Raw genomic sequence first — 23,890 nt, 5'->3', positions numbered from 1 at the left:
ACAGACTGACCTTTCAGTTCTGAATCGCTACTTTTATTTTCTACTGAAACACAGGTAGTCTTCCTCTTAACTTCAGGTGAGTTGATGAATTTGTTTGTAGATTCTGTTCTACTTGCTGCTTTGGACGTTTTGTTGCCCGTTTTCACACACAAACAGATTTCAACAACATCTTCTGCAGCATCAAAGTTCTTTTCACACTTCTGTCCTTGGTACAGTAGCAGCAGTCTGAAGCCAGCTCTTCATCTTGTGAACACACTTTTAAAACTATCGGCGCCTGGACTCTGAGATCTGGAATCCTGAGACTCAACATTTCTCAAAGGACGTGGAGTAGATGATCCCTGTTCTTGATTTAAATGAAGCAGGCCTCTTTGCACTACCCTGAAAACGTCTTTTCTACAGTTTAAACCTCAGGTGGGTCCGTCTGTGTCGAGCGTAGCCCAGACATCAACAGCCACTCTGTGGCACTGCAGGGGTTAAAGCCTTTCCTCTCTGCAACCAACTTATCTCAGCCTCACTTAATCACTTTCAACATCTCTATGTATTAAGATTTTCAACCATCTGCTCCTTTAACTTCTTTTTGTTCAATTCAGACATGGTACGACACAATAATAATAGAAATTCTGCACTTACAGCGTCTTTGTTGTGTTGAAATCCTGTTCCTGATGCCAGATTGTTGTGGATATTTGGAGTGATGATCAGCACCTCAGTGGAGAAAAACCAACACCAGCCTTTAATGTCTTAAAGCTGAAAATGTTTATTGAAGTACTTGATCAAGGAGAACTGAAAGATGGAACATCGAAGTCATCTGCAGCTCAGATGCTGTCTCTGTCTGAGTCTTTAACCTCAGCAGATCAGCCCACAATATGAACAATTAGTCTAATTGGTCTAAACAAGGAACTGCGTTTTACTGGTGTCACTTCAGGTCACTGTCAGACATTCCACCTATCTGTGTCGTCTAGGAAAGCCTCCCTCGACCTTGGAAACCATGGCAACGCTGATTTACCCTCTATCAGAGAGGTTTCTGCTTTCCCCAAAACATCACAGACAGCTGGAGTCTCAAGGAGAAGAGACGATGTCTCCCTCCTGATTAAGAATTACAGTCCAGACTTGACCCAGAGTAACCCCAACCTGTAACCCCTAAAGATGGAAAACTCCACAACAAGCTCCACATCAACCTTTAAATGAGGACTGTGGATGTTAGAGTGCTGCTTGAAAGTTTACATTAGAATTTGCTGTATTTCTGCAGAAATATAACCTCAAACATGATCAGACTAACGAGATAAAGAGACATCAGTTAAACAAATGAGACAAAAACCTTACAGTTGAAAATGATCTAATGTTGAATGTGAACCCTTCAGGATTATCAGTTCATTGAAGGGAAAGTTAGAGTCAGTGTTTCAGTCAATGAGATGAAGATCACGTGTGAGTCTGAGAGGCTCTGTTTTATTTAAAGAAGAGAAATCTGAATCTTCACTATCAAACTCTGAACTTCAAAACAAGTGTGTCATTCTCCTAGAAAATCTTTGCCTCATGTCTCATCCTGTAGTTGTGTCCAACCAGAGCACTACTATAGTGCAGAGTTGAAACATCTTGGTGTCTTCCATATGAAGAGCATCTCCAGAGACTAATAACAGAACAGAAACTATATGTTTACAGCAGATCAGGTCATATCTTACACTTTCTGTTTCTATCACATATCTTCATACCGTCACACTTTCAAAAACGTCTCACAGTCTCTCACTTTGGTCTCTTATTGATCCAACAGCTGATAGACTTTATAAATTCATCTTAGATTTTCTGCTTGCACACATCACTGTGTATTTTCACAATCTCATTTAGTACATTTTTTATAATTATATAGTATTTAATGGTATTAATTTATACTTTGTTCTATTTAGTGAAGACATAACTCCATCAGACTTGGAGGAATAAGCAGAGCTGTATCCTCTACCTGCTTTTAATAACAATCATGGTTTAAGATCATGTTTCTGTACATATACGAACCTCTACCTTCTTACAGTTTAAACATTTATACAAATATTATATAACGTCTCAGTCGTTGACCTTATTATTGAATATGAATTCTGTAGAACTTGTTTGTATACATGTAAAATCTGTTTACTTTTATTGTTCTGTGCTTAATGTTGTATTCCTTTATTGACAATCACCTCTTAAACAGGTGTGTTTTAGCTTTTATATATATATATGATTTTTTTTAAGAACTTTTATTGTTTGTTTGTTGTGTTTGTCCTCAGTGTTTCCAGACTGAATCAGACCCTCGGCTGTGATGGTTCGCAGCAGTTACTGACAGCAAGGCTTCACATATTTTGCCTCACATGAATGTTTAAGATAATGAGGATCATTTTCCTCAATAAATACATGAATGTTGAATGTTTTTGGTCTCATTTGTTTAATCAGGTTCCTATTTTCACTGTTTAGGTCATTTATGCAGAAATAGAGAAGATTCTAAAGTGTTTACAGACTTTCAAGCACCAAGTTACACTGAGAGCACGTCTGAGGTGAATCTTTTAATCACAGTGAGGAAAACCTCTTTCACTGTTACTATGGACACCAGACTGCTGGTTTAACACATCCTCTAAAACCAACTCACAAAGCTGCTGAGAGTAACGTTTAGTAAGACCAGAACTCCTGAGCCGAGAGGAGCAGCAGGTTTACCCCGCTGCTATGGATGACATGTTACTGTCTCCATGGTGATTGGTTGACAGGTGACTGGGCTGTCAGTGAACATCAACACACTGCAGCGTGATTAGATGGATATGACGGATACACAGTAGAGATTTCATCAGTGAAACAAGGTCAAATGTTTACTTGTATCTGACAGACACCATCTATGTGCTGATACTGATTATTGATTATTGATTGATTGATGGATAACTACATACTGTGTGTATTTTACCAGGTGATCCAGAGTTAGAGAAGATGCCGTGACACCATTCCAGTCCGACACAAGCCTCCCTACACCTGCTCTCTCTGCACACAGCACATCATGTATACACTCAGATATGACAGCTGGCTGCTAAAAGTGTTTGAAGACTTTCTGACATAAATACAACACAAACAGCAACAAATCAATTTACATGAATCTTTATTAACCATTTCAATGAAAAAACAATGTAACCCAGAGAAATTTCCATAAAAAAGAATGCAGTACAGGTAGGAGGAAAACACCTCTGCTGTTTTTAAAACTCGGACAAGCCTTCTCCAGCATTGAACCGTTTCCAGACAGTGCATTATTGGTTCTGAAAGTTCTGACCTGCATGTGAAACCGCTTTGAGCGCTGGAATAGTTAATTCATATTAGCAAAGATTAGAGCTAGCAGACACTGTGGTCTGGGAAGGACTGAGGTGTGCATCTTTGATGCAAACACTGAGGAAGAAGAGAACAAAAGGAATGTAACATCGAGTGGAGTGCACAAACTCAGAACATCATGTTCCAAATCCTGATTGTATTCTGTGGCAGCTGCACACATACCTGCTCGCACCGCCACATACGTGAAATCAGACTGATCAGCTGACCGTCTGGAACAACACAAACAAAACTTCCATATCCTGAACATACACGTAGAAAAAGGCACAGGTATGGAGTGTTGGTCTTTGAAAAGCCCTCAGTAGGAAAAGACTGAGGGTTCTGCTGTAGCACCCGTAAATGTGACAAACAACTCTATCATTTCAAATACTGAGACGAAGAAACAACAGAACAAGAGAAATGAAGACATGAACGTTTGGCTGTATTACAAAATGGAAAAGGGTTTTTGGGAAGCACAACTCTGCTAGGTGTGAAGTGCTTGAAGCAAACTGTTGCAGGTTCACTTGAGGTTGAGGAGTGAAGATAACTTGACCGTTCACTGAGAGAGCGGGACCATCCAGAGGATCTGTCCGTCTCCAGTCCCAGTTTGTCTGATTTCAGAGTCCAAATTGGTGGAGAACTAGTTTGCTGGTAGTTGAGATGTGTGGATTTCCTGCAGACTTGTGAGTGCCTCCCCCCTGAACTCAACCATCCCACTAGTGCACCACCCGGCCAGGTGTTCCTGCTTCGCGTCGCTGGTCTCTGCTCAAGTGAAAAAGGTTGAGGTGTTGCTGTTGGAGGCCCAATCAGATTGTTCGGGGGTTGTACTCAGGCAGCTTTTTCAGTTTCTCCTGTTCCTGCTCAGTGTCCTGTCTGGCAATGATCAGAGAGTGAGCGTAGCCCATCACCACCTGCAAGAACAGACACACCACGCTCAGTTATCACAGTTAGAACGGCAGATACACACATCCTCTTCTAGATGTGTGATCAGCTGCATGTATATACTACAGTGCATGTTCATATGTTCTCTGCTTACTGTAAATGCATGTAAATCTACTGAATTCAAGCAGCTTTATGATTGATCAGACCCTTTGATTATTATATTCATGTCCACTTACATGCTCGATGTAGATGCCATCCAAGGTCTTGACCTCCTGAGCGGTGGTGGAGGATTTGGGTTTGTTGTCTCCGTATCCCTGAAGAACACATGAGAATCAGCGCTGAGCCACAGACCATCAACACAGACAATAATCCAGCAGTATTTCATATCTGAACAGTTTTCTACAGAACCACACGGTCAGAGAGACCAGGCTACGCTGAAACATTCAACAGCTTCCCGTTAACACCACCACTGTCTTCCTCCACTGTACAGTACATATGGATGAGGACCGGTGCATCCTGTTAGAGGAGGGTGACAGCGACTGCTTCAGACCTCAGTGTGTCACATGTGCCGAGGCTTCAGGTCTTACCAGCTCTCCGAATGTGGGCGAGGGGCCCCAGCTGATGGTGCTCTCATCTGCAGCGATAATTATGCTGCTCTTCCTGTTCAACACAAAACACACACAGTCAAAGTGCTGCACATCATATGAAACATCACAATACAGACACATGACCAGCTGCAGTACACGGTCTCATGTTGTTATTGATCTATTATCAGTGGTACTAATTGTTTCCCTCAACTAATACACACTTTGTACAGCAGAGGGCACAATCAGCTCATGGATGTCAGCTGGTGAGCTGCTCTGTTCACACTGAGCCTCGTGCAAGAAGCATCGGACTGACAGATATGTGGTGTTCAGCAGTTTTCTCTCAGGAATGAACGAACTTTACCAGTCATGAATAGATCATCTCTGGCCTTCTTCACTGGGAGAAATATATATATTATAATGTCCTAATCTGAATCAATGTGGAGTTTAAATATGACACATGAAATGACTGGCTGCCAGTTTACTGAAAGGTTTTTTAGATGTTTATTGGTATATTCTGGTGAAGCAGCTTCTAGTTTCAGTAGTTCCAGCATCAGCATCACCTCCTGCAGACCATAATACTCTCCTCTAATATCTCCATGACAGTCACATGACCTCCTCTCATATTAGTCATGGAGTGTTTTGCTCTCTCAGCTGCTCTGATGACATATCATCAGCAGCTGGATTCATATTTAATAATTGTTTAGTGTTTCCTGCTACTGACACTCATCAATCTGTTGTTTCTGTCTGCTGACGACTTGAAGCTCTGCAGTGTTTTTACACTTCGGTAACATTTTAGTGAATGAAACTCGCCCACAACAGAGCAGAACATGGAGCCTTATATGGACATGTGGATCATACTAGTGATCACATCTCACTAATGTGCATCTACTGATGAACAGGTGTTATTCATCAGGCTGGAACCAGCCAGTCAGGACAAGTTCAGGCAGTTAAGAGTCTGACTCGGATCGATCGTACAAACAAACCTCAGAAAAGTGTTTTAGGATAAAATTAAGACAATGTTCTTGCATGAGGCCCAGTGTCTTGTTGGTGAATCCATGTGTGTGTGAACCTTAAGATCTCAGTTTGTTGGATGGTTTAACTTAGTTATTATAGTTCTTTATTTATGACCAATGACACATTTAGCTTTTAAGCTAACAGCCTGTGAATCTTTTCAGCGTTGTGATCTGTGTGTTGATCTGGTGGTGAGCTGCTGCATACAGCTGCCTTCACATTAGTTGGACTGAACTGAAGTGTCCTTAAAGATAAATACACTCAGATTCTAACAGCTCTGGACTATATAATAGAAGTGTTTGCTGAAGGAGAGACGCTCCGCTTCTCAAACGTCTCCAGTGGACATGAGGAGTAAAATGTCAACCACACAAATGATAAACCAACCAGTTCATGTCACTCACCCACATGCCAGACTGCGGATCTTCCAGCCACACAGATCCTGCACAGCTTTGGGGTACATGGTTGATTCTCTGGATGTGTTTGTCACCCCCCAGAAGAACAGACCCCCTGTGAATACAACGCTGGTCAGACATCTACTGTACACATTACTTGTAGTATGAATATTATTTGTCTGTAATCATCAGGGCTCTTACCCATCTCGCTGACAGCGAAGGAACACTGGTAGCCTGTATAGATCTGACTGGCACCGCGTCCAGGGAAGTCAAACAGTTTGACCAGGCGGGGAACCATCTCGTCTTTCTGCTCCGTGTGTCCCAGACGTCCGTACCCACCGAAACCCCAGCTGAAGACCCGCTTCTGAGAGTCCAGCACCAACTGCAAACACACACACACTAGTTTTAATGCTCAGTATTGAGGATAACAGCGTGGTGCCTTCACGGTCTGTGGACAAAGTTGGATAGAAGTGTCTTCTCACCGTGTGGTTCGCCCCGCAGGCCACATCTCGAACCACCACGTTGGGCACAGGCATGACCTGTCCATCCTTGGACTTCTCAATGAAGATGGCGACCCGCCGAGGAATGAGCTCACAGTCAAACTCGATGCGCTGAGCACGAGCTATGAACTTCCCGTCACTGTTGTGACCTGCCATGAGGAAGGTGAGAGCACAAACATTGGCCTCCTTCAGCTATACGCAGTATTATTAACAAACCAACACAAACATTCTCCCATCTGTCCCACTGATCAGCAGACTTTTAACAAAGCAGACACATTAAAACAACAGATGTGCATGTGGGGAACGTACCCAGCTGTCCGTACTCTGGGCAGCCAAAGGAGTAGAGGTTTCCTTTGCAGTCCACCACCATGCTGAACTCTGCACCACAGGCCACCTTCACCAGCGGCTGGCCGTTGTAGGAGATCTAGAGGAACAGAGGAGGAACAACATGTTTACTATGATGCCTCTGAGAGGTTGTGTGTGTGTTTTCAAACTACTTTCTGTGTTCTCTTTCATCTGTTTCTCTGGAGGAAAGAAGAGCTTTGACTGGAGTTACAGTCACTGGTTGTCATCACAATTGTCTATGTGAATCAGCCCATCTGTACTGTTACCACTAATGTTTATATACTGCACACCAACATGAAGTGATGCTAAATTACAGTGGCACAAGGTCAGTGGATCATAATTAGTGAATCAGCAGCAGGTACAGAAATAAACTGTTTAAAAATGTATGAATCCACCAACATACAGGCAGAGGATCAGTTTAACACTGCAGCAGTAAACTAGAAAAACAAAAGTCAAATAAATAAAAATGAAATAGGTTGGTAGTTAACATTATATACATATATATATACTGCCACCTGTTCATATCATCTGAAGGATAAGGACTGCTGATTTTCTATGTTTGTCTTATTGTCAACAATCTCATGTTTGGATCCAAACCAACAATATTTGTCTTTATTTAAACTCAGAAATCATTGAGGGTGAAGCCCTCGATTACAATGAGAGAAAGAAAGAGGACAAAATTCAATGAACTCATTCTACTAACAAGTGTGTAATATATATATATATATATATATATATATATATATATATATATATATATATATATATATATATATATATATATATATATATATATCTCATTCCTCTGTGCCGTAGACCTCTGATGTTGTCTTTAAACTATTAAACACATCAGTGCACCACAGCGCTGCACTGGGTCACATTTTCCTTTGTCCTTGAAGACGGTGGTTACTGACGACTCCAGTAAAACCAGTCATAAGTGTAGTAGTAGTAGTAGTAGTAGTGCAGCAGACACCACTGCGCATGTGCAGGAATGTGGTTCTGTTCACCTCTAAACATCTACATTATCATCATCTAACTGGATAGTAAACATCTACATTATCATCATCTAACTGGATAGTAAACATCTACATTATCATCATCTAACTGGATAGTAAACATCTACATTATCATCATCTAACTGGATAGTAAACATCTACATTATCATCATCTAACTGGATAGTAAACATCTACATTATCATCATCATCATCTAACTGGATAGTAAACATCTACATTATCATCATCATCATCTAACTGGATAGTAAACATCTACATTATCATCATCATCATCTAACTGGATAGTAAACATCTACATTATCATCATCATCATCATCTAACCGGATAGTAAACATCTACATTAACATTATCTAACCGGATAGTAAACATCTACATTATCATCATCATCTAACTGGATAGTAAACATCTACATTATCATCATCTAACTGGATAGTAAACATCTACATTATCATCATCTAACTGGATAGTAAACATCTACATTATCATCATCATCTAACTGGATAGTAAACATCTACATTAACATCATCTAACTGGATAGTAAACATCTACATTATCATTATCTAACTGGATAGTAAACATCTACATTATCATTATCTAACTGGATAGTAAACATCTACATTATCATCATCATCTAACTGGATAGTAAACATCTACATTAACATCATCTAACTGGATAGTAAACATCTACATTATCATCATCTAACTGGATAGTAAACCTACATTATCATTATCTAACTGGATAGTAAACATCTACATTATCATCATCTAACTGGATAGTAAACATCTACATTATCATCAGGAGTAAATGCATGGCTTTAGTCTCTTCTGAAAGGAAACACTGAAGCTTTATCCCCTACAGTCAGAATCACTTTAAGTCTTACTGGCATTGAGTCATACAAGTCTGAACATAATCTGAACATGTTTTTGCTAACAGATGCCTGCAGATGACTTATAGCTGGAAAACTCAACCGGACCACAGCATGGAGCCTTACCAGTCCAAGTTTAAATGTAATGACAAAACCACACAGATGAATATTTTACATGTTTCTCTAAGAGTATGTCTAGGCGTCTTCTAAAAAAAAGGCCATTTCAATGGAGACTCTCGTTGGTTATTGTAGGTTATGGACAAGACATGGAGGCTCCTATTGGGTCAAGTGAGGTGTCAATCAGAGCACAGCCACCATATTGACCAAGATGTGGCTAATGTTTACATGCTAACGCGAGTTACGATGGAGAACACGTTGGAAGACTAAGACATCTGCTGGCTAATATGAAATGATGCAACATCCACTCATGGATATTTATTGATGTAATAATGTGTTTGGGTTGGATCAACTGGACCTTTGCCAACGTAACAAGATCTAGCAAGCAGAGATATGGATGATGAGTGACAGTATGTCCCCTGGTTTCAGTGTGTAGCAGGTGTCACAGTGATGGCTTACTGGTGCTGGGCTGAGGACCGCATCAGTCTGGTTGCCTTGGCCGAGCTGACCCAGCTTGTTCTCACCAAAAGAGTACGCGGTGCCGTCCTCTGAGGAAGAGTATGACAGCAACAAAGATCATTCTGTGACTTTGGTAACCAATACAATCACACTACCATTCATTCAGTGACCCCCCCCCCATGATAAGCACGTATGATGGTGCAGTCTACCTGTGAGTGCCAGGGTGTGATTGCGTCCGCAGGCTGCAGCAACAATCACATGATCTGCCAGGCCCTCGATTAACTTGGGAGCCTCCAGGCGCTTGGTGTCACCGTGACCCAGCTGACCTTTGTCATTACGACCTGAGGACGCCAGAAACAAAGAGCTCATTGATGGACCACTCCTTGCACTCTGGACTCAAACACTGACAAAAACCTGCATACAAATCCACTTGCTGTCAATCAGGGCTGTGAGTGTAACTTACCCCAGCTCCACAGCTTTCCCTCAGTGGTCAGGAGGAGACTGTGTGCAGCACAGGGGCCCGCCATCACACAGCTGACCTGGACATCATTCAGACACCCGTAGCGGTGAGGACCCCACAGATTCTGGCCCAGGTTGCGGAAAGCCGCTGGAAACACACACACACATAATGAAACATTTCATATGTGCATCAGACGTCAAGACCTGATTCATATTACTTTGACTGTCTTATTATGAGTGGGTGGAGAATAACATGAACAATTTACTAAATACTGCGTCCTAATAAAACCCAAACCACAGCCACCGAGGTTTTTCTCTATGATCTAGAGTCTAAAAACATTCATTTCATTATTCTGTGTGAATTGACACTGATAGAAATGTTTGATCAACTTCCATATATAAATGTATCAAAAGATTTTATTACTGTATTATCTCCAAAATCAAAAGGGAAATAGATCCACATGGAACATGTTGCCCCCCACCCCACCCTCCAGGCTTCAGGCTGACGTATGTCTCCCCCCCCCCCCGTCTTCAACCAAACACTCCCCCCTTCAACACAGTGAGTTCAGGATTGGGATCATTCTCCTGTCTGCTACTGTTACTTTGAATATTTGGATAACTTACTGACTCTTAAATCCACACATGGAGTCTACAGCCTGATACGTCTCACTCCTCTGTGTCACAGAAACACTCCCACATACACTGTCCTGCTGCCAGAAATGCGGATTAATCCACCCCTGAAAATAGTCCCTTTTTTTTTTTTTTTTATAAAAAGGAAATTACTGAGCCTTTTTAAAAAATGAAACTATTTATTTTTGAGTTGTTCAAGATTGAAGTCTTCAGCAGGAACCAGTGGAACCAGTGCCACAGACAGTACTGGGACACAAACTAACATTTGTTTTGATCTTTTCATGGGATTTATAAGACAAATATAGAATAAAACCTGCCTTTAAATGAAAACGGTATATTTTTTTATATTTATATTTCTGGTTAGATCACAAAGCTGAACTGCACTCGTTATCTTAATACTATCAGGAGTGTGTGATTGTTAAATCTGTCAGTTAATTGAATAAATCGACATCACTGAGATTAACAGGAAGTTTACCAGAAGACGCCACTTTCAATTCCAGACTAACTGCTGCTATACTTGTACACCGATTTCTAAAAATACTCCACTAAAGCTTTATATAATCAAGAGCCTAACAAAGGAATGATTTCAACGTGTTGTTGGTGCTCTGGCAGGCGCAGCATATCGCCCATCTAGAGATGGTCTTTGTCTATGCAGCTGCTCCTGCCGACACCCCCAACCCCCATCCAGTCTCAACAAAGCAGATTTATCAGTGTGTACCAGAGTAGGGAGGCAAGGATGGAACAAGGCAGTCGGCAGCCTGCCCCAGGCATCAGAGGGCCCACTGCAGGGGGGGAGCAGCACACAACATGCATACATATGAATAGACATTACTGTCACAATCAATTAATGGGATCTCACTGGCTTGAACATGTGTGGCCCGTGCATCCCAAACAAAGACACATGTACATCTAACATGTTGACATCCTCAGTCAGACACACTGGAGCACCTGATCAGTCCTTTATTGATTCTGTCTGACTGTTCAATAGAGAAGGACCAATACATCACGTCAAAGCCCGATCACTACGTATCACTACAGGAGGTCTGTGTTCACTGCACTGCTTTAAGACACAGTGAAGATTGAGATCAAAAGTAATCGATTACTAGTTGAATCACAGTCCCTCTTGAACTATTCAGCATCAATGTAAGAATCTCTAAATCAGAACTGAGGGATCCCAGACGGCGGCGACTGTGATACATCTGTGAAGACTCGTTTTCAGGAATGAGCGGAACAAGGTTCATCAGCAAGTTTAATTAAAGGAGTAGTTCAACATTTTGGAAAGTACACCTGTTCTCTTTCATCATTTCAATATTTTAATCAGGAGAATAAGCTAATGTCTGTCACTGATTAGACTTCACATGGCTGCACCAGGCCAACGCCTGCTAACAGGAAGAAGTTACTTTACTATGATGATATTAATGATTGTTTAAAAATGGAGTTATCAGCCTCAGGTATCTGTGATATTTAAATATTCTACCTTGTTGTTTGGGCACCTCCTTTCTTCCAATCAAATCCCAGTTAGTGGCTCCAAAGATGAGCAGTTGACCTTTCACCTTTGGGCACTCAAGTTTCTGTGGAAAGGACACAAAGTCAATGACATAAAAACGCGTATACATTGTAGTCTAATGTAAAAAAAAAAAAAAATATTGACATTAATAAAATATCAGAATGGTTCGTGTTAAGACATCAAACTCACTATTTTCTCTTTGACGTCGTCTGCCACGGTGATGGGCTGCAGACCGGACTTGGCGGCAGGTTTTCCAGGCTTCTTATTGTTCTCCTGCTCGTAGTCAAACTCATCATCGCTACTGAAGTCCCTCTCTTTCCTTTTACCACTGGCCCTCTTCTTTTTCATCCCACCGTTCCCCGACACATCTGTCACCTTCTTACGTGGCATTTTTCAATCAGAAGCTGTTTGTGAGAAGACGATGATCAGTAAATACAGAGAGCAACAATCTGTAGTTCAGTGGCTGAACTTGAGCTAAAATCTTCAAATAAACAATGAAACGCAACAATCTGCAGGGATATTGAGCCACAGCAAAGACAAATATTAAGAACAAAGCAAGTGGGAGATATTACATATCACATTAAAACATTCAAGACTACTTTAGTAAAACTGCATGATTCATAGGATCATTCATGTTTGTAGAAAAGCACAAAGACAAATGAAACAGCCACATTAAAACTAACAGCTATATAAAATATGCCAGAAACACACAGATCAACTCATGAGCAGGCTGTTAGAGCATCATGAAGACAATAGCTTTGATGCTTCTGCTTTGCGGTAAATTAACTTCAACAAGTGAACAATACAGACTTTAAACAGGCTCTCAAACCGCTACCTGCTGGTGAGTGAGTGGTAATGTTAACGGAACTAAGTTTACTACACAGGTTACCTCTATTGTCAACTACCAGCCTTTACAATTTAAATGTTGGCTCATTTCCTCAAATAACTCTCTTCAATGTCTGAGTAATGAATGAATAGTAAAACTAAATGAACTAAATAAAAACAAGCAGCAAACTAAAACATGTACCGGACAACCGGTGTCCGTGTCGAGGCTAGCTGCTAGCTTCATTAGGCTAAGCAGCCGACCACTGTCGCTCTTTGTTCACATAATGGTTGGGTAGCCAGCTAGCTGACGTGCTAACGCGCAACATATGAACTTATATAGTTTGCCGCTTCACAAACCAGCAAGGCAAAGTACGAGCAAGGTGATCGTAAACAGCAAAGACCTCAGACTGAATAAGCGTGTATGAGACAAAAAAGCGGACTTGATTAAGCTAACGTTACCTTGCTACTATACGTTAAGCTAACAGCCGCTCTAAATATAGAGCCTATAACGTTACTACATCAAACGATGCTACAACTAAAACTTTGTCAACATTTTCTTGATTGGACGCATATTAGGTTTAAAGTACTCTCAGCCTCTCTGATTTCGGATGAGGTTACTTGTAATTTCATAAAGCTTACAATAAATCATGTACCGGGATTTCCTGATTCAGCAGCTCTCCGTCCGTCTCCGGTTTGATTGATTTGAACAAAAGAAGCTGCAGTCTGCTTTCACACCACGTGGTTTGCATTTACTATTCACACAGGAAGCCGAGACTCACCAGTCCAGGTACAGCCCACAACACATCCGAGAGTCCACATCCAGCCTCCACCTGGACCCACAGCTGATCCGGACCGCGAAGTCAGAACAGGGACTTTATTAAACGTGTCTGAGCCAGCTGGACCCTGACTCTGAACTACTGCAACTACTGGCACAGAAGAAAAGTTATGTAGAGAAATAAAACACTGGCATCAGACAAAACTTGGAACAAAGAATGAATGAATGCAACAACACAACTCTGCACTTTCAGGCTAATAAAGAATGAATATCACAGTTTTTGACGTTGTACACTAATCACAGCTCTTATTGATTTATTTCTATGTATTGTTTTGTGATGTATTTCAGGGTTTTGCGCATTTCAGTTCATTTCTAAATAAAGTTGTAAATCAATGATAATCTTCAGTCGACATATATTCCCTGTAAGCACATATACGTCGCCGTGACGTCGACAGTGACTGCGGCCATTTTGAAGCTTCGTCTATTGAGCGTTTTATTGTGTGATGAAAAGCTTTACGTCACAACGACGTCACACTGATTAGGGGAGATTTAATCCCAGTTTAATCTTGAAATGGGTCATTTCTATTTTGGAAAACATTTCTCTGAATTATGTTCGTTTATTTTCGACCCTCGTGTTGTTCAGTGTGTTCTTATAGGTTATAATATTAAAAGTTATGACTATGATGACATGTGTATGTCATCTTCACTTCCAACAAGTCTGCTGTTCGCCCTCTCTGAGAAGGAACCTCAAAAATACCCCTGAATCTAATCACTGCAATACTTCACATTATAATTGTCAGTATAATTACAGATGATCAGTAATTACACGGTGACTGTAAATGTAGGTCGACTCTTGTGATCGTATTAACTCAATAATGAAATCTAAATTCAGACACCAGCAGATATAAAGTCAATGTTTCATCATGCTGAATACCAGTAGCTTGTTACTGATGTGCTGGTTTATACTGGAGTCTAACAATCTAACATGTAACAATCACCTCAGGTGTGCACGTGCTCATTTTTTAATGTAAACACTGCAGTCACAACTGTTCTCCAACGTTGAAATAATGTTTGTTTTATGTCTGTTAAAGGTTCACAAAATACTTATAAATCAACACTGAGATTTTAACAACATAAAACATACACTCCTGCCTTTTAAATTATTATTATTATTATTATTATTATTATTATTATTATTATTATTATTGTTATTATTATCAGTATTATTATTATTATTATTATGTAAAGACATGTATAATATATTAATAATAATGGTTATATATTGTAATTAACTATAAATATATCTTAAGTTATGTTCTTATATTTTTTAGATATAATATAGATATCTCACATTAAATATATATAAAACATTTTCAGTAAGGATCCTCCTAGTGGCGCTGGCAGGTAATAGCACCTCAGTGTCCTTCAGATTAAATGACTGGCCTTCACATGTCCACTGACCAGCCTCCCTGCATACATCATGAACTGTCCACTGAGGGTTTAAACTAACGTTGTCTCTCGGTCTTATACTCAGACTCTGATCCCTGACACCCTCACCAAACTGGTCACTGATTGTACAACTGTGATCCTACAATCTGATCCATCAGGGACATCCAGGCATGGGAATAATCTAACAATGACTCTCTCTCATGTTGTTTACAGTTCAAAAACCTGCACTGAAGGAAGATTAGTGAGTTTGAACATCCATATACTTCCCTCAAATCTAAATACACCATCAACAGTCTCCCTCTCCTGTTTATGCAGATATTCGACCTCTATGTGGGCTGCCCCTTCCAAATGGTGATACACACAACTGACTTTCTTTTTCAGTAGGTTTCAATTGGATGTGGTTCTCAATCAGTTTAATCCATTCCTCCAGAGTAGGAGAGTCTGCTGTATCCAGATTAGGGGTACCTTAGTCTCAACAGTGTCTGTGGTACTGCTGGAAGGTCCCACTGGAGAAGTTGTTGAGTGTAGTCTCTGCAGCTGCTCCAGTTCATGTATGCACTGCTCCATTGACCTGAGAAGAAAACTATGGTCCTGATCTTCTCAGTCAGATGGTCTGACCCACCGCTGCTTTTGCTGTTTCACATTATCGAAAAAAACACACAAAAAACCCCCCAAAAAACCTCAATACTGCCATCCACTCCCACCAAAACATAACATGAGTGCTTAACTAGTCCTGCCAAATACACCAACATGCTGGACCCACTGCAGGTCACCAGCATAAAGCATCTAAAGAGTAAATATTTTTAAGACAAAACTTCTGCTTGACGATTTATATTTGCCCACCTGAACCTCCTCACAGTTTACCTCCCAGCTGTCACTTACAGGACGGGCTGAGTTTCACTAAACACACCAGTGACACTGTCATCAACGATGAGTTAATAGATTCCAAAGTTTACATGTGATCATTTTCACTGCAGACGATCAACAACCACATCAGACCTTCAGCCTGACTGAACCTGAGTAACGTTAGTGACGGGTGGGAACAGCAAGCAGACTGACAATAAAACAAAAAGAAAAGTAGTCCGCTCCGAGGACAGTACACATATATTCTGCCTGCTACCAGTTCACTAAACAGAAAGAGAAACACCCAAAAAACAAACAAGCAACAATGAAAATAGTCTCACAGCAAGAGCAGCTAATCTACAGGGAGGCAAATATTAACAATCATAAAAACACTTTATTACACAAATATTAAAATACATACTGATTACATGTTAAAATACCTGGTCCTACCAGCAGAGAAGCAGCTCTGAAATACATGAAAACAATAAATGTCAGTTGTTGTCAGTAGTTCCTGCTTCAGTCCACCAGTGAACCAGCAGTCACTAACCCGCCTTCCTCCTGCAGGAACAAGGATCTGCCAAACCTCAGTAACCGCTGCTCCTCCTGTTTGTTTACTCTCTGCCACACTAACGTTAGAGAGCAGAGCTAACATGTAACACTTATAGTCACTGTCAGGATGTAGACGCACAATATGAAACAAATAAAACTAATGAAATAATAGTCAAGAATGTATTTCTGGTAAAAAGACACCTAATAAACATATGATAGTAATCAAAGTAATAATATAGTTGATGATTGTTGTGTCCATGTTTGACAGAATAACTTTTTCACATAAATGTTTGTCAAAGCTGCAGATGATCTGTTTGATACCCTTTTAAAACGCTGTAAAGGAATATTGTGTAATTAATATTGTGATCTGTCAACACAGTAGTAAAGTTGGACCTAGAGATAAATGTCTTGTGATATTTACAGTCATTATTTATTATCTGTAGTCATTTACAAACATTCTCACAGTCAGGATGTTAATTCTACATGCATGAGATCAAATAATCACCTGTTCAAACAGTAATTACATAAAACCTTTATGAACATGATATTACCTTACTGCTAAATTTAAAAATGACCAAAACCCTCCTTAAAATGATGCACTTTATTAATAGCCAATGAAATGGAAACCTAAAGTGTATCTAAATAATTCACAAAGTAGCAAAGCCGTAATGTTTCTGTCATAATGGTTTCTATACTGAGGATGTGTCAGCTGGTAGCGGAGCTGTGGAGACCAGGACTTCCTGATACTGATACTACTGGGCTGCAGTAACAGACGCCTCATCAAACATGAGCTTCATCAGCTCACTCAGACGGTCTGTAAAACACGGAGAATACATCATATTTTCATGTTTATGATGGCAAACCACGTACAACATTTGGTTTTGAATGAATGAGAAGCATCATGGATTTAACAGGGTGAGTATTGTGATGATGTGATCAGTGTCAGGATGATAAGATGTGTCAGGTGGGGAAGCAGGAGTCGACCCAAAGGCAGATTTGACGAAAATCTCCTTTAATCATGGATGGTCAAGTACAGGCAAACAGAGCTGAACAGAACTAGCAGACGAGACAACACAAATGATCCAACAAAGACTCAACTCAAAACCAGACCTTAAATACAGACTAAACTAATGAGGGAATGGGGAACAGGTGACGAGACACAAGGGCAGGCTGGGAGTGATTGGCTGAGGGAAACACAGGAAGCAGGGCTGATGAGACTGATACAGGACAGGTGTGGGGAAGACACAGAGCAGAGCTGGGCTAACGAGGGTGAAGCAGGGCAGGTGAGGAGGAGAACATGAACACACAGGGGAAACACAGTAACAAAACCAAAACCCAAAAAACACAATACTCTGAATACAACCCTCATCAACCTGTCCAAGAACCATCACAAACCCAAACTAACGTACACAACACACCAGGCTAAACAACAAAAGGCAGTCCAAACCCACCACCCAAACATAACAAGACCCATATGAACCGAAGGACTAAACAGAAGTGCAAACCAGGAGACCACAAAGAACACAAGAACATAAAGAGACCAAAAAACACACAAAGTCCAGGCAGGGTGTGACAAGATGAGTCAGTGGTACAGAGACCTGCCCATTATAATGATGTCATTCTTGAATCTAGATTTTTATAGCACTATGTATTTCATTTCTACATAATCTGACCATAGTTACTGACATTTATGCAGTTTATGTTTATGCAGCTTCATGAATGTGATCAAAGAGTCCTTTGACATGTTCATGTCAGTATTTATATACGATCTATTTTCATTATTCTCACCTCTCATATGATCTCAGTGATTGTACCTACCATGCTCTTAATGTAGAGCTCTAGGATGATTCAGCTTCATCAGTGATGATGATGATGATGATGATAAATGATTTAACTCTTTAGTTACTGAACAAACACAAACTGTGACAGGAATCAAACAGATTCATCACTCAACAATCACTGTTCCACATTTAAAAACCTAATTTCATGTCACAGTGATAAACACCAGAGTTCATCTTCACAAATGTTAAAACATTAATCAGGCAAATCCTGCAAACTTCAGACCAATCAAATCAAAGAAATGTTAATTCTACTGAGTCTGAATGTTCAGTGACTACAAACCTGAGACCAGTGATCATCACTGGTGACGCTGACAAACAAACAACAAACAACAATCACAGTCAGCCACATCAGACACATGACATGCTAACGCTGAGTTCAACAGGACAACTTACAAAATAAACAGTAAAACAACATAAAACATGTCTGAACCAGAGTCACAGACAGTTGATATTGAAGTTTTTATATTTATTGTTAGTGGAGTCGGAGGAATAACAGCAGCAGACGTTGTGGGAGGGAACGTTCATCCAGCTGGAGGAGCTGCTTCATCAAACAGGTCCTATGAGACGAGACAGAAGCCTCCACATCTGGAACAGATGAAGAAGAGAGACGATGACCTTCTGACATGTTTCATCAGCCTCTTTGAAAAGTTATTAAATAGCTGAAATGATACAAACTCAACCAGACAGAGACAGACAGACAGACAGACCAAGACTTCCTGATACTGATACTACTGGCCTGCAGTAACAGACACCTCATCAAACATGAGCTTCATCAGCTCACTCAGACGGTCTGTAAAACACAGAGAATACATCATATTTTCATGTTTATGATGGCAAACCACGTACAACATTTGGTTTTGAATGAAGGAGAAGCATCATGGATTTAACAGGGTGAGTATTATGATGATGTGATCAGTGTCAGGATGATAAGATGTGTCAGGTGGGGTAGCAGGAGTGGACCCAAACGCAGATTTGACAACAATCTCCTTTAATCATAGATGGTCAAGTACAGACAAACAGAGCTGAACAGAACTAGCAGACGAGACGACACAAATGATCCAACAAAGACTCAACTCAAAACCAGACCTTAAATACAGACTAAACTAATGAGGGAATGGGGAACAGGTGACGAGACACAAGGGCAGGCTGGGAGTGATTGGCTGAGGGAAACACAGGAAGCAGGGCTGACGAGACTGATACAGGACAGGTGTGGGGAAGACACAGAGCAGAGCAGGGCTAACGAGGGTGAAGCAGGGCAGGTGAGGAGGAGAACATGAACACACAGGGGAAACACAGTAACAAAACCAAAACCCAAAAAACACAATACTCTAAATACAACCCTCATCAACCTGTCCAAGAACCATCACGAACCCAAACTAACGTACACAACACACCAGGCTAAACAACAAAAGGCAGTCCAAACCCACCACCCAAACATAACAAGACCCATATGAACCGAAGGACTAAACAGAAGTGCAAACCAGGAGACCCCAAAGAACACAAGAACATAAAGAGACCAAAAAACACACCAAGTCCAGGCAGGGTGTGACAAGATGAGTCAGCGGTACAGAGACCTGCCCATTATAATGATGTCATTCTTGAATCTAGATTTTTATAGCACTATGTATTTCATTTCTACAGTTACTGACATTTATGCAGTTTATGTTTATGCAGCTTCATGAATGTGATCAAAGAGTTGTGACATTTGAAAAGTCCTTTGACATGTTCATGTCAGTATTTATATACGATCTATTTTCATTATTCTCACCTCTCATATGAGCATATTTCTTTCAAAAGAAGGAAACAATGAATCCATTATCAAAATATAATTTCTCATGAACATTGTAGCTCTACTTCCAACTCTGCTCATATTATATTTTTGACCTTTTTACTTGGCTTTTATTTTGTAAACATATTCATGTGTTTTCTGCACATCTGGGACTGAAGAGTCATAAATCACCAGATGCAGCTGTTGTACTGGTTAGTCACATAAATAGTTACAGTTTGTATTAATGCACTTTTCACTGTGAACTTCTTGTTAACTGGAATAATGATGAATTATGAATATAACACAAATTATTTCACATTTTTTGTTAAATCTTTTCCAGCAGGATCAAACTGCACTTGTACAACAATCTGAGAAGTCTGATTACGTAATTCTCTGTGAGTTCTAGGAAAACGGCTCTAGTGGGAAGTGAATCTCTGAGGGTCAGCTGATCTAGTGTGCATTAGTGATCTGGTGTGTTTGTGTTCTTTCCAGTCAGTGGTTCCCTTCATGATCCTGGTGGTGTGTTTGAAGAGTAACCTGAATGTCCCCTCCTTCTCCTCCTCCTCTTCTGGTGAGACAACATTCTTACATTCTGTGCACACGTAAAAAAAACAAAACAAAACAAAAAAACAATTCTGACTGATGTTGTCGATGATTTCCCAGTGCAGAACCCTGAATCTACTGGTCACCGGTCCTTCTATGTCTTCATCACTGAGTTCACCTCTGAGAGGTCTGCAGGGTTCGTACCGGGTCAGGAGATCTGATATGTATCTTAGACCTCAACTGTTCAGTGATTTATGGAAAAGAAGTAATATTGTGAAGGTGATTCTCTGAGAAACTGGTAACCAGTGTCGTGATCTGAGAACTGGAGTTATATGCTGAGCTCTTTTGGTCCTTGTTAACAACCCTGACAGAGCTGTCAACAGTCCACTGCAGTAGACCAGTCTGGTGGTAGGAGGCTGATTTTATTATTGATTTCATGTGACTGCTGAAATATAGGTCTGAATCCAGAATAACACTGACGTTTCTGAGTAAGTAAGACACTGTAGAGCTGCAGACTGTGAGGGTGCAGGCAGAGCGTTCCTCAGTTTAGCTGCTACATCTGACGCTCGATCACCACGGGTCTTAAGGTGGATACATGGGACAGACAGCAACTTCAGCATGTTTGACCCTGGAGGGTGAACTGATGAGTAAAGCTCTAGTAGATCAGCCACATGTGCAGGATCCTGACCATGTAATGCTCTGTCAATCTGAGAACGTTAAACTGGATCCTATGAAGAGATTGAAGTGAAGGGATAGTATGAGAGCGTCTGTTCGACCTGGTGAGTGTTCATGTGGCAAGATCACACCGAGGTCTCCAGCTTGATTTTTACTCCTCAAGGACAGACTGGTTAGAGTAAGTCTACAATGTTTCCAGGACTTTCATTTCTGTTTCAATGCACCAGGACACAGTAAAGAGAAGTCATGAATGAAGTCCAGTAAGCCTGTAGTTTCCAGTCTTTGATCAGTGATCTGATGGGAAGTTGTATCTGTACATCTCAGCAGTTGCTCTACAATGTATTAAGATGTGAAATATGTTATATATATGTTATACTCTCCACCTGTTGTCCGTTTCATAACTGAATTTTTTTTCCCTCTTTAGTTTTGCAGGCTACATCAGTCGAGGCTGCACTCAACCGGCAGAAGTGGATTTAATCTTGAAAATGCTTATTTCTGCTGCTCGTAGCTCTCATCATAAAGGGCTTCATCATATCGTTCTCTCCTCCAGTCGATGAGGAGACGACAAACTACGACAGGAACAGAAGTAAGACTGTAGTAAAAAGCTGGTGTTTGTGTTTGTGTTTGTGTGTCTGTGAAGCAAAACTGAAGACACTCTTACTTCCTCACAGAGACGACAAGACACATCCTGAAACAGACTCAACAGAACTGGCCGACATGGTGAAGAGCATTTCACAGACGGACCAACTGAGTGATCGACTGGCACTTTGCACTGTGCAGAACCAACGGACCTGAGTCTGTCAGATCATACAGACACTGTCTCGTCCAATCACATTACTGTCACTATTCATTCACATTACTGTTCGTTCCAGTTGTGAGATATTTAAACATCTACAAAACCTGATTGGCTCATAAGTATTACTGCTTCAGCGAGGCTGAGTCCTTTTATAAACTCACATCCTAGCCTTTCTATTGGTGACATTTTCCCAGCATGATATTCACTCTCACCTTTCACTCACATATAGCTCCATTAACTCTGTAGCTCTGTTAGCTCTGTTAGCTCTATTAGCTCTGTTAGCTCTGTCAGCTCTGTTAGCTCCATTAGCACCGTTAGCTCTGTTAGCTCCGTTAGCTCTGTTAACTCCAGTCAGATCTCAAAAGCCTGAAAGAAGAAACTTGAACAAATAGCGATAACGCCTTAATGTCAGCTCCGTTTTGGGGTTAAAAATTAAAAACTGACAAACTTAAACTTGAGTAACTCATTTGCTCTTGAGTCACTGACTTTGTGCATATGTTTAAATGTGTTTTGTATTTTTCGTTCAGTGAAAGCAGTCAGCCAGATTGTTTCCACCTCATCTTCAACACACTGGCTTTTCCTGACAGAGGCAGTAATGATGCCTTGTGATGCCTACAGTCATCACTACTGTCTCTGCTCCAAATGCCAAAGACAATCCCTGTCATGACAATGAGCCTGACACAGTTCATATGTGGACATACAGTGTCAAATCATCTGGTGATGACTTATGACTGTTGAGCTTTAATCCAGCAGGGACACACAGACGCCTCCTGTGTGTATGTATCGTGTAAACTTGTAAATATCTTTGATATTTGTGGGTGAAATGAACTTATGTAAACTGTACTTTAGTTATTTAAGGAAAAAATGTTACGATTGAAAAGATAGTTAATAAATAGTAATTGATAAGTGAACTGTGACGAGTTGTCACAACATTTATTACTTCACATATGTCAAAAACATAAGCCAATTTAAGCTAGACCATTGTAATTATGGATATTTGTTATATGTTATTGATATATTTTAATATCACAGGTGCATCATGTGAATAATTAGCCATACATGAGAAAATGAATCAGGTTTATACATAAAATAATTTTAGGAAAAAAGCAGATTCAATTATAAAACGGACTCTCTGTTTACCCACCAAACACAAACACACATAAACATGTTGTGGGTAAGTTGTTGTAAGTGTTAAACCGTACTGTTCATCACACACTGGTCCACTGCTGCCAGCTGCTGTCGGGTTTGTTCATTTAAAAGTGTGTCATTATTCCTGCTTTACAGATTATAGTGTGAGACGAGTCACACTCCACTGAAGCATCTGATCAAAAACATTTCAAATCATGACACACATGACTTGAGAAAGGTCAATTAGATGAGCTCACATCCAGAGTGTAGACTGAGGTTTTACTGCTTTATATTCAGCAGCACTGAAACATGATGCATTGATTCAATGTTGATTTCTGCATGTTGGATTCGATAAATCAGACTTGAGAAGGAGACAAAGTTATATTGTTGATTTTAGTAAATACACTTTATCCATGTTAGTGCTACATTAGTGCGTGTGTGTGTGTGTTTATTGTGTAGTGTAAACCTTTGTGGTGATAGTGGGTGGGCTGGTCTGTATCCGGCTCCTGGTCTCTCTGCCAGTCTTGCAGCTCCACCTGCAGAGCTTTGTGCATCGACTCTGACACACATCTGTCACAGCAACAACACACACACACACACTCGCTGCATGTGCTCAGTGTGA

At 40.5% G+C, this 23,890-nt stretch overlaps 1 protein-coding gene and 1 long non-coding RNA gene across 5 annotated transcripts; one reads left to right on the top strand and one right to left on the bottom strand.

Annotated features, from left to right (window-relative positions):
* Positions 1-3,089: 3,089 nt before the first annotated feature.
* On the bottom strand, positions 3,090-13,795 carry rcc2 (regulator of chromosome condensation 2). Of its 4 annotated transcripts, none has more exons than XM_042410001.1 (13): positions 13,681-13,795; positions 12,266-12,480; positions 12,047-12,140; positions 9,944-10,087; positions 9,690-9,821; positions 9,481-9,569; positions 6,988-7,102; positions 6,661-6,827; positions 6,380-6,560; positions 6,188-6,293; positions 4,776-4,848; positions 4,425-4,502; positions 3,090-4,217 (listed from the first exon to the last, which is right to left on the bottom strand). In XM_042410001.1, the coding sequence occupies exons 2-13, from the start codon at positions 12,464-12,466 to the stop codon at positions 4,113-4,115; spliced, it is 1,485 nt and encodes a 494-aa protein (XP_042265935.1). In that variant the 5' UTR covers positions 12,467-12,480; positions 13,681-13,795; the 3' UTR covers positions 3,090-4,112. The 4 variants fall into 4 exon arrangements, with proteins under 4 accessions (XP_042265935.1, XP_042265933.1, XP_042265934.1 ...); XM_042409999.1 differs by lacking the exon at positions 13,681-13,795 and adding an exon at positions 13,555-13,657; XM_042410000.1 differs by lacking the exon at positions 13,681-13,795 and adding an exon at positions 13,541-13,648.
* Positions 13,796-21,773: 7,978 nt separating this feature from the next.
* LOC121896330 lies at positions 21,774-22,593 on the top strand. The gene is made up of 2 exons (XR_006095968.1): positions 21,774-21,930; positions 22,016-22,593. It is a non-coding gene; the product is annotated as an uncharacterized LOC121896330 (long non-coding RNA).
* Positions 22,594-23,890: the final 1,297 nt, after the last annotated feature.

Source organism: Thunnus maccoyii, chromosome 4, assembly GCF_910596095.1.
Source record: "Thunnus maccoyii chromosome 4, fThuMac1.1, whole genome shotgun sequence".
NCBI classification, from domain to species: domain Eukaryota; kingdom Metazoa; phylum Chordata; class Actinopteri; order Scombriformes; family Scombridae; genus Thunnus; species Thunnus maccoyii.
This window is presented reverse-complemented; position numbering and strand designations above follow the sequence as displayed.